At 39.4% G+C, this 13,151-nt stretch overlaps 1 protein-coding gene across 1 annotated transcript; it reads right to left on the bottom strand.

Annotated features, from left to right (window-relative positions):
* Positions 1-148: 148 nt before the first annotated feature.
* cfap91 (cilia and flagella associated protein 91) lies at positions 149-9,062 on the bottom strand. Its single transcript, XM_084725537.1, has 17 exons — positions 8,902-9,062; positions 8,740-8,816; positions 7,255-7,412; positions 6,857-6,937; positions 6,627-6,683; positions 6,360-6,538; positions 5,013-5,190; positions 3,465-3,622; positions 3,182-3,352; positions 2,936-3,081; positions 2,750-2,863; positions 2,593-2,664; positions 1,897-2,043; positions 1,585-1,806; positions 790-938; positions 589-680; positions 149-354 (listed from the first exon to the last, which is right to left on the bottom strand). The coding sequence occupies exons 1-17, from the start codon at positions 8,987-8,989 to the stop codon at positions 149-151; spliced, it is 2,295 nt and encodes a 764-aa protein (XP_084581663.1). The 5' UTR covers positions 8,990-9,062.
* Between the last annotated feature and the right edge of the window lie 4,089 nt (positions 9,063-13,151).

Below are 13,151 nucleotides of genomic sequence, written 5' to 3'. Positions count from 1 at the left end.
GTCCTCAGATGATAATAAAGCATGGACCTGGAGCCTGACAATCATTTAATTAACCACAAACCCACAATGAGAATCATATGAGTGTACAACAAACTTAGTCACCAGACTGCATCTCAATACACTTTTTTTTTTTTTTTTAGTCCTCTCCTCAGTTTGAGTGGTGCTGCTCTGTTTCCTTCCCCTGCTCCGGCTCCACCTGGCTGGACATCTCCTGGAGGACTTGGCTGGAGGTTCTTTCAGAAGGACATGTCGACTGTGAGGCTCCCAGGTTATGAGGAAGGATCCCAGAATGCTCTGCAGTTCCCTGAATTATAGTCTGAGCTGCCTGCAAGTGTCTCTGCTGCCTCTGATGCACTGGGAGAGAAAACACACGTTAGACCAGTGAGCAACATATCTGCCTTATATTTTATCATTTAATCGTCAAATTTTACTAGTTTTGTTTAGAAAGGGATTCATCTCTTATTTTTAAGACACATGAGGCATGCTCATGTGTTTTAAATTGTCCAACAAATAATTTGTAATAATTTGGATATGGTATTCCATGATAATATTGCATAAATACAGTGGAAACAGAAAAATCTCACAAACCTCTTTGTTGGACACTGATTTTCTCAACTTCTGGAATGAGGAAACTGTACACCAACTCTGACACAATCTCCTCTGACTGAAGATTGTTCCGGCTACTCACACACACACACACACAAATATTTTTTGTTTATTATCCTTAGAAAATCTAAGGATAATATTTATGAATATAAAGCATCAACAGATATACAGAGGTATCGTTACCTTTCCTCCATGGCATACGCGATGTCGTTGACTTCCTTTGCCCTCCTGTGGATCTCCTCTCTGGCCTGCTGGTCAGCTGTCTGCTCCATGCTCCTGAGGATGACGTCCTCCAAATACAAATCCACAGTTTCCTGGTGTACCTGCACCACCTGTGACACAGTGTTAAAGGATCAGTTCAGATTATTTGATGAAGGAGAGGCAGAGAGGAGTACCAGCACAGAGGCTATGCAATCAACTGCTGTGGACAGGATCAGCAACAAAATGTACTTTAGCCATTTAAAAAGGAACCACCTAAAAGAAAAAATCAGTTTAAGTCTATGATATATTTAGAATATTCATACTGCTGTACTTTGGTGTCATATGCTGTTATAAAAGCAAATATTGCTCTCTCCAAACCAAACTCCATAGATAAAAATCTATAATTTTATCTTGCAGAACACAAGAAGTTGTTGGTCTAATGCTGCCTTAATCTGTTAGTTTATTTGTGTTATTGTATGACTTCAAACGAACCTTTTAAAACACAGTAGTCATATAATAACACAATAAATTAACAGATTGAGGCAGCGGGAGACCAGCAAGTCCATTGTTCTGCAAGGTAAAATGACTGATTTCACCCAGGGAATTTGGTTGAGTTGGACAGAGCAATATTCCTCTCTGCCTCTCCTAACTGGTGGAATAGGTAATACATTGCCCATCAACAAGTACCTCATACAACCACAAATTATCCAGACAATCCCTTTTAGTACACAGACACCTGCTAAAGTGGCTAGCTAAAAAATGTACAAATGTTCGCACTTGTCTGAAGATCTCATCTTCTTCTCTGCGTCTGCGCTCCTCCACCTGTCTCTTTCCACTCTCCTCAGCCTCTCGTAAGCGACGGTCTCTCTCAGCCAGCAGTATGAAGGCATGGATCCTACGCTCTTCCTGGAGATGAATCAGCTCCTTGGACAAGGTGTCAAATAGGTGTTCAAGTTCTGCACCTACCACCCTGGCCTGAGACGCCTCGTCTTGAGAAGTCTGGGAAGGGAGAGAGAAGGTGTAATGAGATTGTTTGCTTGGAAGCTGTTAAATGTAGTTTAATTAGTTCATTATGTCTGTGTGTTTAACCTTGTGTATACGCTCGTCTCTCTGTTTTTTCAGGCTCATTACAAGTTCTTTGTCAGCTTTCTGTAGCTCCTGCTCCTCCCTCTGCAGGGCATGGACAGTCCTCAGTTCCTGAATGAGGTCCAGATGGTTCTCCTTGCCCCTAACCATCTGCACAACATCACAGATAGACATTAAGCAAGGTGTCCTTACCAGTGTTGTGCAAGTGCAGTGCTGTGAATGACCATCAATCCTCCCCTGATCCCACTTTGATCAATAAAGTACTATCTATTTATCTATCTATCTATCTATCTATCTATCTATCTATCTATCTATCTATCTATCTATCTATCTATCTATCTATCTATCTATCTATCTATCTAAAAATGAATGTCACATAAAATTAAATTGAAAAAAACAGAAGTAATGAACAGGAACTAGTTCATTTTAATCTCTGCAATCTGAACTTTGACCAAGTACCTATAAACTGTGAACTTGCACAACACTGCCCTTACAACCTGAAACACATGCAAACATTTCTGTAGGTAGACATAAAAAAAAGTCACAGACATGCAGGTGAACACACACACATGCACGCACGCACGCACACACACACACACACACACACACACACACACACACACACACACACACACACACACACACACACACACACACACACACACACACACACACACACACACGTAGACATGTTCAGACCTCGTATTGGATACTTCTTCCTCTCAGTAGTTTCTGCAAGTGGATGACTGCGAGCTCTTTCTCCTCATCCCCCTAATGAAGGCCATATACATTCATTAACAAATCATATGTAACCTCATGTCTGATGAACAAGGTCTCAGTTCGAGTTACAGCTGACCTCTAGTGGCTCCTCCACTGTAGGAGTGACAGGACGAGGAACAGGCTTCATATTCTTGACAAGAAAACGTAAGGCCCTCTCTTTCTTTTCCTCCATTTCCTTCTCCCTCAGGTCCTGTGGAGCCGTAACTGGTCATCTAAAGTACCTACAATTTACGTGTGAATGTGCATATTTTTTCTCTTTTACCTTGTATTTCTTCATCAGTTCTTCAGCTCTGCTCATGGGGGGCTTGATCACATCTTGATCTTTGAGGGTTTTGACTCTGGGTTTGTGTTTTTTCCCTTGTGGTTTGAAGACTGAGTCAAGGAGTCCTACCTCTAGTTCCAGCAAGCCTAGGATTGACAAACAGTTAAATGTTACTTGAACAATAAAGGCATACTGTTGTCTCCGCGGTGCCAAATTCTATTTGTGCAGCAGCATTTAGATTCGGACCTTCATATGTGTCTAAGTAGTGGCTTTTAAACTCATTGTTGCGGATGTTCTTGTTGGTGTTCCTGTGGGTCCCAGGGGCATATGTCTGAGAATGTGTGTAGTCTTTGACAACACCACTTCGCTCTAGCTTCCCTGCCACATTTCTCCACTTAGCCTCCAGTTTTCTCAGCGCTTCAGACAACAACAGCAATGAAAAAGAAGAAACAGATGAGAAGTACTGAAACAAAGCCTTGAATACATTCACATACATTTATGATGTCAGCACAGGCAGTGGTTGTCTTACACCTGGTGTAGTCATTGTGAATCTTGTGTAGCTTGGTTTCCTTGTCTTTTTGGTGGTTAGAATATATCTGGTTCAGTCTCTCGTATGTGACTTCTTTCTGGGCCTCATCTCTCTGCCTCAGGAGATCTTTCAGCACAACAAGACGAGCCTCTTGTAACCTGGCCACCACACACAGAAACAGAGAGCGCTGCAGAGGGGCAGGTTTTGCATGGTAAAGACAGCAGAAACATTGAAGGGGGGCTTCACCAAGACAAGCCAAGGACTGGATATGTCCTATATTAGACATATATTAGTCACAAATAATATCAGGGTGTCTCCAAACCCACAATTGAATTTGATTTTCTATCTTAAAGTCATGATTCAATTCAATCTAACAATGGTTATGCCATTGTTAGATTATCAACAGAAGATCAGTGAATTTATGGCCAGACACCTATCATTAAAATTTTAAAATACTTTTTTAAAAAGACTGTCTATATGGTAGCAAATGTGATAAAACAGCTGGAAGTATTTTTTTTTCCTTTGGACATGTGCCAGATACTGCAAGTAGAGAGGGGTGATACCATCATAAAATTGAATTTAAAGCCAATTTTTGCAATTGCAATAAAATCAAACAACGCCAAATGTAAAAATACAGGCATACTCTTATGAATAAATACATATGTTGTCAGTTCAAAATTATGTGTATGATAAAATTACAATAACTGGTTGAGTTAATGAAAACCTGTAACAGAATAACAGAGGCATTCAAATTCAACTCTTGCGGTTGGAGTAAATTTCCGACCATTTTAGACCACCATTGCAGTATTTAATATATAAATATTTAAGACCTTGCCAAATAGAATTTAAGACTGTTCAATATTTTGCAAGGACTTATATTAATAAGTGTGTATATAAGACATTTCAAGACTTTTTAAAGATGTGTAGTCACCCTGAGTATATGGTTGTGGCATTTTGTCCACTTGGGGGCAGTGTAAACAAACTATGATCACAATACTGACACACACTGCACACTGACACACACTGATGGGAGCGGGGAGAGTAAACCAAAACAGTAAGATTGCAACCGGAAAAACAGTGAGCTGAAAGACACTACAAAGCTGCGAAGAGGTGAGGGGAACTGCAGTGTCAGTGAATAATTCTCTTTCACATTTACAGATAGCACTTTGATCCATTATAAATATAAACAATATCTACAATAGCTGTTTTAAAGCCAGTAAATGTGAACATTATCAACCATGGTGGGAAACAACCAACCATCACACAAATGCTGGCAAAATATGAAAGTGCCTGGTAGATTTAAGACACAAAATAAGTAATTACTATTGAGTGGCTTGTAAATTTGAACATTTATCTGTCAGTGGCTGGTAGATGTTAGGATTTTAAAAAGTACATTTCCCACCCTTAACGTTGGCTTCCTCAGTAACAAAAATCAAAAAAGACAGACGTGCACACACTGAAAGGCACTTATAATGGCATGACAACAGCTTAAATTTGAGCCAAACACGTGTTAAATAATAGTAGTTGAGGTGCAGCACCACTACTCACTTCTGGATTTCTCCCTCTCTGAAAGCCCACTCTTTGGCCTCCATCTCCTCCATCATACGTCTCCTTTTGTCCAGCTGATTGAGGTTGTTCAATGGAGGAAGGGTAGCCTCCCAAGCTCGTTTGGCACGTGCCCGCTCTATCATTTCCACCTCTGCCAGGCCTGCAGGCAGACCATGACCTGAGGGACATTGTCATCAGAGAGGGTTTAAATGTAATTTGCACAGCTGATAAGAGGCATTGGTAAGCTAATTATAAGACAAAGCTGCAGGTAAACTTTAAAAACATTAAACTGTACAACACTTAGATAAATTGGCTGCAAGCAAAACCTTAAAAAATAACAAAAACAGGGTTATTTCGATCAATACCTTAAAGCAGGGGTGGGCAATTATATTTCATCGGGGCCCACATGAGGAATTGATCAAGCTGCTGTGGGCCAGACACAAATGATATAAGGTCCTATTAATGGTCAAATCTCTAATAATGGAGTGGTCAGAAGCGTTCTATATAGGTTACAGTTTAATATAAAAGATATAGTTCATTATCATTACCAATGAACACAACAATGACCCCTTTCAAAATAAAGGTTTGATAATGGTGTAATGGTAAGCAAAATGTCATTGACTGTCTTTGCTAGATTTTTCATTTCTGGCACTTCCATGATGGTCTTGCAGGCGAGATGAATCCTTTCAGTGGACGGCATCCGGCCTCTGGGCCACAATTTGTCCAAGTCTGCCTTAAAGGTATCAAGTACTGATACCCAGCCCTAATGTTTATGCAAATGTTTATTATTTACCTCTTGAAATTATCTCTAATCCTTCTTATGTTTTTAATTTTCTGACCTTGGGAAGAACTTTGTGCTTATTGCTTGAAAAGTGCTCTATGAATATAATAATTAATAAAATTAACAATTTGAAAAAAAAAAAGTATATTAGACAAGGTATATATACATAATAGTCCTTAGGTCCATAGGTCTTAACTAGACATGTTAGTGATTGATCAATAATTGATTAATTGCCATTAAGAAGTTATCTGATTAACAATTTATCAACCGTCAATGTATGTTTTGCATACCATTTGACATTGCTTTGTTTAACAGAGCCATTTGTTGAATTAGGACAGGCGGACAAGAGAAAACATTTCAAGCAATTGTTTATTTACTGTTTTATTATTTTCTAATTTTGTTCATTTAAATTGTTTGTGCTTCTTTATTTAATGTTTCACATCACTAATCTGCTGTGGAGTTTTGTATCTTATTAATTATTACTTATTAACTGATTATTATTGTAACTACTGGTTAAAGAAAATGCGCGAAATGTGCAACCCTAGTCTGAACTGTTGATCACGTACCCCAAGTCAAAGCGGCCAGTTGCAGGAGCTCTGAGGGAGATGTCCCAGGTTGTACCACATACTCAGGGCTGTATGGGTCTGTCTGTGTTTCACTTTCCCTGTAGTCTGTCTGGACCCCCACAGTGAAGTGGGTTGGCTGTTGCTCAGCATAGTTTCCACCGGTGGATACAACATCTTCGCTGAGGAGACAAAAAGAGAAGATTTAATCTTTTCCAACAACAGAAATGGTTGGCAAATAAATACATGTGAGGACCCTGTTGAACCTACCTCAGCAATGTAAAAATCACATTATGGGGAATGTGCTGTGCAAAGGGAATCAGAGGGCTAAAGGAAACAGGAGAAACACCACATCATGGACTGTGTCAGTATTTAATGAGTGTATGGCAGTATTCTTATGTAAACTGTCATAGTATCAGCCAGACGGTAAATGTTGTACAATGAATTTAGTTTGATTCCAATCCACCATATTCAAAGCTTCAAAGTGTATGCTGGCTAACCGTTTAAAGTACTTCCAGCGATCAGCTCCGGTCACAACACACTCCTCCCTTTTCAACCATGACTGAGCATTTGGAAAAACCCTGTCAAGAAGATACTCAATAATCACAACCACAAAATGATAAAAACGCAAAGCAACAGTGTAATTGTAATGAGTAACACAGTCAACCACAACTTTACAAAACTTTATGTTTTGGTAAACAAAATAAAAGCTATTTTCTGAAACTGAATAGATGTTGCAGCTCTACAAACACGATAATGTTTAACAACTCTCAATTTGTAAGATTTCTGACCCACTTGCCCGACTGGGCACACACTGACGATAATTGGCTACAACACTGACTGGACATCCACATGAAAAGTGCAGAATTTTCCCTTTAAAATGTTGTGTGTCTGTTACCCAGCCAGCTGCTGCAGTGCCTCTTTACGCTGTTCTGTTTGGCCTCTCCAGCGACGATCAACAGCGGCTGGAACTGGATCTTTACGGTCCAGATGAACAGTGTATCTTGGGTAGTGTGACAGGTTACTGAACATGGATTCAAACTCAGGCACTCTCCTCTGATAAAGGCAGAGAGAAATACTGTCAGCGAGTGAATTTCACATTCAGTCTGTGTCTGTTCTCGTGTGAACTGAAAAACAACATTGGCTGTGGGTCATAATTTGGCCACAGGGCACTTCAGAGAACTTGTGCCTTGTGGAGTAGAAGTGAGATGACTTGCATCTGACCTAGGGCTGGGCGGTATACCGGTTCGTACCGAAAACCGGTCTTTTTTTTCGTTATGATATGAATTTTTCATATACCACCATACCGGTGAATAGCCCAAACAATGTCCGGAACGTGCGCGGCGGGGAAGTGTTTCAGCAGGGACCCATTTCACTGCTGCACACCAAAACCACAGGCGTGCTGGCTTGAGCGTTTGTACTACGGATGTCCCTGGTGACTAATTTCTCTGTTGATTAGATGCAAAATTTAATTTAAACTAGTCACTAAGAACACACAAGGCAGAATTTATTAATTTATAATGTTAAACACTGTCCGAAAAAATACTGTGTGTATTAAGAGCCATTTGAAGACGTTAATCACAGTCTACAATCGCCAAATCGTACTTGAAATGCCGCTCAAATGCGCGCTACTTCGCGCTGTGCAATACAAACCTTACACGCTTATGCTTCACCTTTTCAGACCGAAGAGGGTCACAGTGTCTGCGGGTAAAGGACCCAGAGCTAACGTTAGCTGCCAGCCTGACACACAGTGTTGCTAACGTTAGCTTCCAGCCTGACACACAGTGTGGCTAATGTTAGCTTCCAGCCTGACACACAGTGTGGCTAACGTTAGCAGCTAGTAGTAGCAGCGGCAGCTCCGCCTGCAGGTTTATGTCTGTGTCTGTGCTTAATGTGGTCACGTTTCTCCAGTCGAGTGAATATATATCAGCTTATTCTGTCACAGTCTACAATCATCTGTCCGACTTTGCTGATGTAAACATCCGGTGTTGCCACGGCGATCGGTTCATACGCGCTGGGTGAGAGGAGCTGCTGTCTGACAGAGACGCAGCCCCGACTAGTGCCGTGCGGCAACAGATAACTGGCATCATGCATGAATGAATAATGACAAATATTTCATTTTTAAATATTTTAAATGACTAGTATTTCTGGTGCCGACTAGCGTGGGTGGGGACGTTTAATTGTATAGTCGTCCATGTGATGGTAACCATACTTTGAAGGGGTCATGCTTTGCTGTGTCTGGACATGAAAAAAACAGCCCTAATCTGACTAGGCCTATGCATTTACTCCCCCAAACCTAAACCCCAACATGATATGTCGTGTTTAAAAATGACAAATGGACTGTTGTCCTTGCCTTAGTACTTCTACTATGGACACAACTTACCATTCGGTCCTTAGAAACATAGGCCTTGAGGTTGGACCTGGCATGGTCCACCTCTGATGACACAGTGTAAACTGGATCTGTCAAGACAGCTCAATGTCAAGCAACTGCAACCCACATTTTCAAATGGTAACGTTAGCTGTCATTTAAATTAAGTTTACTTACCATACAAGTAGTCATAAACCCGTTCCCGGGCCACAACTTTATTAGTAGCAGTTTTCTTAGGAACTGTGCGAGTGATTGATACACTCATTTTGTTTATTTCAATTAAAAAGTCGAATTTCTCTCACTGACAGTAATATCAACGACCACAGCGGCAGTTAGCAATGTCACCATGGCGACGGTAAACGAGTGTGAAAGTAGGAGGAGTCCAATCCGCTCATTTCCTGCAGAAAAACATCGGTTGAGATCGTGTGTAGAAGGAAACCTTAGATTTGTGAAACTATCGCGATATTTGCTGTTGTTTTCTTTAAAACATGCGCGTTTAACAACCTTCTTATGTTTCATAATGTGGCAACATTGTGGTTAAAATCTGAGTCGTTTTAGAGACAGAATTTTTTTGGGTTATATTTAGAAACAAGATCACGATTTGAGTTAAGATAATCACTCTCGCGAGATCTTTGGCGTGTCTGGGGTTACTTTCTAGACAGTTGGCGCACTTCTCATTCCACAAGCGGTGAACAACCGCCACGCCAAGTATGTGGTTCTGGTATCAGAAAAGTCAAGTATAGATGCCTATGTACCGAGGGCATGGGCGAAGTTCATTTATACTCCCAGTGATGATTTCGGTGCACTGGTAACGGCCAACAGAAGTTAAAAAAGACGCTTTATGAAACCCGACAACTCAAATCATCAGCAGGAATCAACGCCTCTACAACTGCGAGGCGTTCTATGCTTCAGTTCAGTGTCTCTTGATATATTTCTCCATAGCAACGGTGGCAGAGGCTCACGGGAGTCGTAGTAATAAAAGCCGTACGACACTGACGAGGGAAAACGTCATGTCTCAGAAACAAAGATATAAATATGTAACTAATGATTGTAACCCAGAGGTGTATTGCTTTATATTTGCGACGAGCCTCTTGTCTTTTTGTGTTGAGGAAAAGAAAAAGTTTCAGTGCGAATTTACAGTAGTTTAATTACACTTAAGGAGCAAGAGGTTCCTATGGATCGTTCAATAGCTGGTCAGAGGACCAGAAACTGTTTGAGGTATGTGATGTATGAAATAGAAGTTGCCATGAAAATAACTACTTATATGTGCAAAATTAGACCAACTATTCAAAAAAGATATAAACAAAATAGAAAAAAAAACACCTATTGTCCTTACCCCAAGGTTTTTATTTGATGTAGACATAATTGGAAATATTTCACCCACAGTCTTTCTCAGGTAAAGGTAAAACAGAGAACATAAACCTTTTTGTGATGAAATGGCAGCTAACCTCCCACATATACACCAGGACAATATTCACAGTCTGTATCGCTCAAGTGTGATCACAATATATCACATTGATAGGCCTATTACACTATATTATATGTATATCAATAAGTTGACTTTTTTTAAAAATTGCTTTTCTCCTATATTATTAATATAATTTGGCAAATAAATTAGCAACTTGTGTGCACATGTGCATAATAGACCAAACAGAAGTGGCCAAATCAGTCTCATGTATTTTAATTAGAAGATAATAATGTAACATTTCATCATTAATGTCTTATGAAACACAGGATGTGTTGACTTCTTAACTTTGACCTAAAGAACACCATCCGTGAAATACAAGTACAATATATATCATTGATATTAAAGTATAATTATAGCCCAAGTGTGGTTTTACAGTTAGACAAGGGGCAGAACAGTGTGTTTGTTGTTCATCTGAAAATAAAATATACTTTTACTTAAGAAGCCTACTAATTAGGTGTCAGGTTGAATGGTAAAATAACCATTATTTATTTACTTTCACAAATGTTCAGCAGTCACTTGTCACCTGAGGAAGGCTTAAAATTGTTGCTCCACTAGCTACAAATGTAATTAAGTCATTTTTTGAAGAAATTCATCGTTTCATGTCACACAGCTCCCCTTTTTTCTTCACCCTTCAGAGCATAATTTTGGGTAGCCAAAAAGGCTGATTTTGACATCAACAGGAAGTTGGTGTTATCAAAGGGAAACAGACACAGATACACACACGCACACACACACAAATGCACACACACAAATATTTTTCTCCTTAAACTCTTGGTCAAAAAGCAAGTATATCTCTGGCCTAAAAGTCTCTAACCTATCAGCTTCTTCAGTTTTTTTTAGCTTTTTCATTTTTCTTTTTACCCTTTTGGATTTGATTAACACAGCTGAGCAACATTACTTCACAGCTGGAAGGTTTTGCAGTTGCAAGTGGAAAAGCTAGTTCCTTTGTGCCAAGTGTGTCAGCTCATAGTCAGCTGAACTTCCACAGCCTGCATGTTAAATAAACTCTATCTAATATTAGAGCTCAGAAAAAGGGGAACAGCCTTGTGCCTTGTGACCTATTTTACTGCAAATATTTGGGCACTTATTCACATTAGTGTCGGTGCTGTTTTTGAAATCCCAAAACATAAGTCAAGGTGATCCAGTTCTAGTTGTACAGTGTTCAAACAAACCTTTCACAAGCTGTGTACCTGCATTAACTGTCTGGTGCGCACATGGACAGACGGAGAGTGCACTTGAGAAAAGGAAAAGCTGAGTTTTTATTCTTCATCCGCCCTAACTGCTTCTTTATGGCACAGTTAATACCTATCAAGATGTGTCATTGCAAGATGTACTCATAAACCACAAACTCCGCACATAGCTTGCAGATCATAACCACATATGCGATAACCACGACAATGTGTTGTTTGTCAGTTAATCTACGATCTGCAAACTGGGGCTCGAGTCAATAATAACGCCTGCACCCACATTAACTCTCCATAAACAGTGCATGTAAGCATCTCTGCATTGTGTAACATCAAGATGTGCTTACGGCAGCATGCATGAGATCATAACCCAGTCAAATAACACTTACTCAGCATGAAACATTTCTTCCAACATTTATGAATATAAACTTGCATGCAGTCTAATTTAACAACTTCACAATAAATCCTAGTTCAGTTATGGTTATAATGTTCATGTTGTGATTAAACTGTTTTAGACAGATGTTTATTCAGTGGTATGGTAAGTTTGGAGGCCTCATAGTTTGTGCTGCTCTTATATTTTATTGTGTCATAGTAAGAAGTGTTTCTGATATTCTTTCCACACTATTTATATCAATGAGGACGGACTAATTATTGAAATCACATGGCAGTATGAGGCAGTACTGTTCAACAGCACCACAAACTGTAGCCAACCCGCTTATTTCCTTTTCTTTCCTTTTATTTTGCTGCGCTCAGGGTATTTTAGCAAACCAAAACGTCTATATGAGACATCCTGAGAATGAGATTCAACTATCTATGTGCTGCGTTTATGAATAGCTGAATAGTTTCAACTTAATAAAGCTGGTGTCTGAGCTGCCTTAAAATTTAAAGTTGACGGAAAGTTGATTAATTTGGTAATGATTCAACACAAATACACTTTTCTAGTCAAAATAACTTGATATTAATTCACTTGTACTTGAGAAAACATGTTCAGTAAGCTTAAAATTTTACGTTGAACCAGCATCTCTTCAGTCACACTGATGAAAACCATCTTTGATTGTCTTTTACATTTTCTCAGTTTGAAGACTTGATTCTTCATTTCACATGAAGAACTCACAGCTGTCTAACTTCTCCTGTTGGAGATACTTTGTACCAGCGTTGGCACAAAGACTTGCGAAACTGTTCCCAGTGAATTAGTTAAATTTCAAGTATGGGTAGGGACTGAACTCAATGCTATGCCTCATCATTAATAAACAACCATGAATTATCTTAAAGTGTCTTAAAGACACACAGCAAGATTTCATGTTTTCTTCAAAAGAGAAGAATGTTAGAGGATTTTAAACTCAGTACGTGCTGGGAAGTCTGCTAATATGCTGATGATGTAGATCTGTAGAACTTAATTTAAAGAGTCCACTGAACTCTGTACAGTTAATTAATTCAACTCATCATTTCAAGTCAAAACATTTCAAGTTAGAAGAACTAATAATTAAAAGTCCTTAAGTGTTTTGGGGAAAAAAAGAGAAAATTTAAGTTCAATTAACTTAATGATTCCACAAAATACTTGTTTTTTTTGTACAGTGAGGGCTGTTCTACTGCATTTGTTGTTGGTGTAACCCAGTTAGCGAGGCGTTTATAAAGAGTAAAACTATCCACCAGTTAAAGCCATGTTGTACTTTATGAATGATAAAACACAAAGATACAAGCCTACTGTGTGATTGTGTTTAATGTGTCTGCTAAATAATGCTGTCTAGGTTGGGGTGTTCATGCACAGGCCTGCT

This window comes from Lutjanus erythropterus, chromosome 8, assembly GCF_056507025.1.
Source record: "Lutjanus erythropterus isolate fLutEry1 chromosome 8, fLutEry1.hap2, whole genome shotgun sequence".
In the NCBI taxonomy this organism is placed as follows: domain Eukaryota; kingdom Metazoa; phylum Chordata; class Actinopteri; order Lutjaniformes; family Lutjanidae; genus Lutjanus; species Lutjanus erythropterus.
Note: the sequence above shows the minus strand (reverse complement) of the source record. Positions and strands in the feature narration are given on the sequence as shown.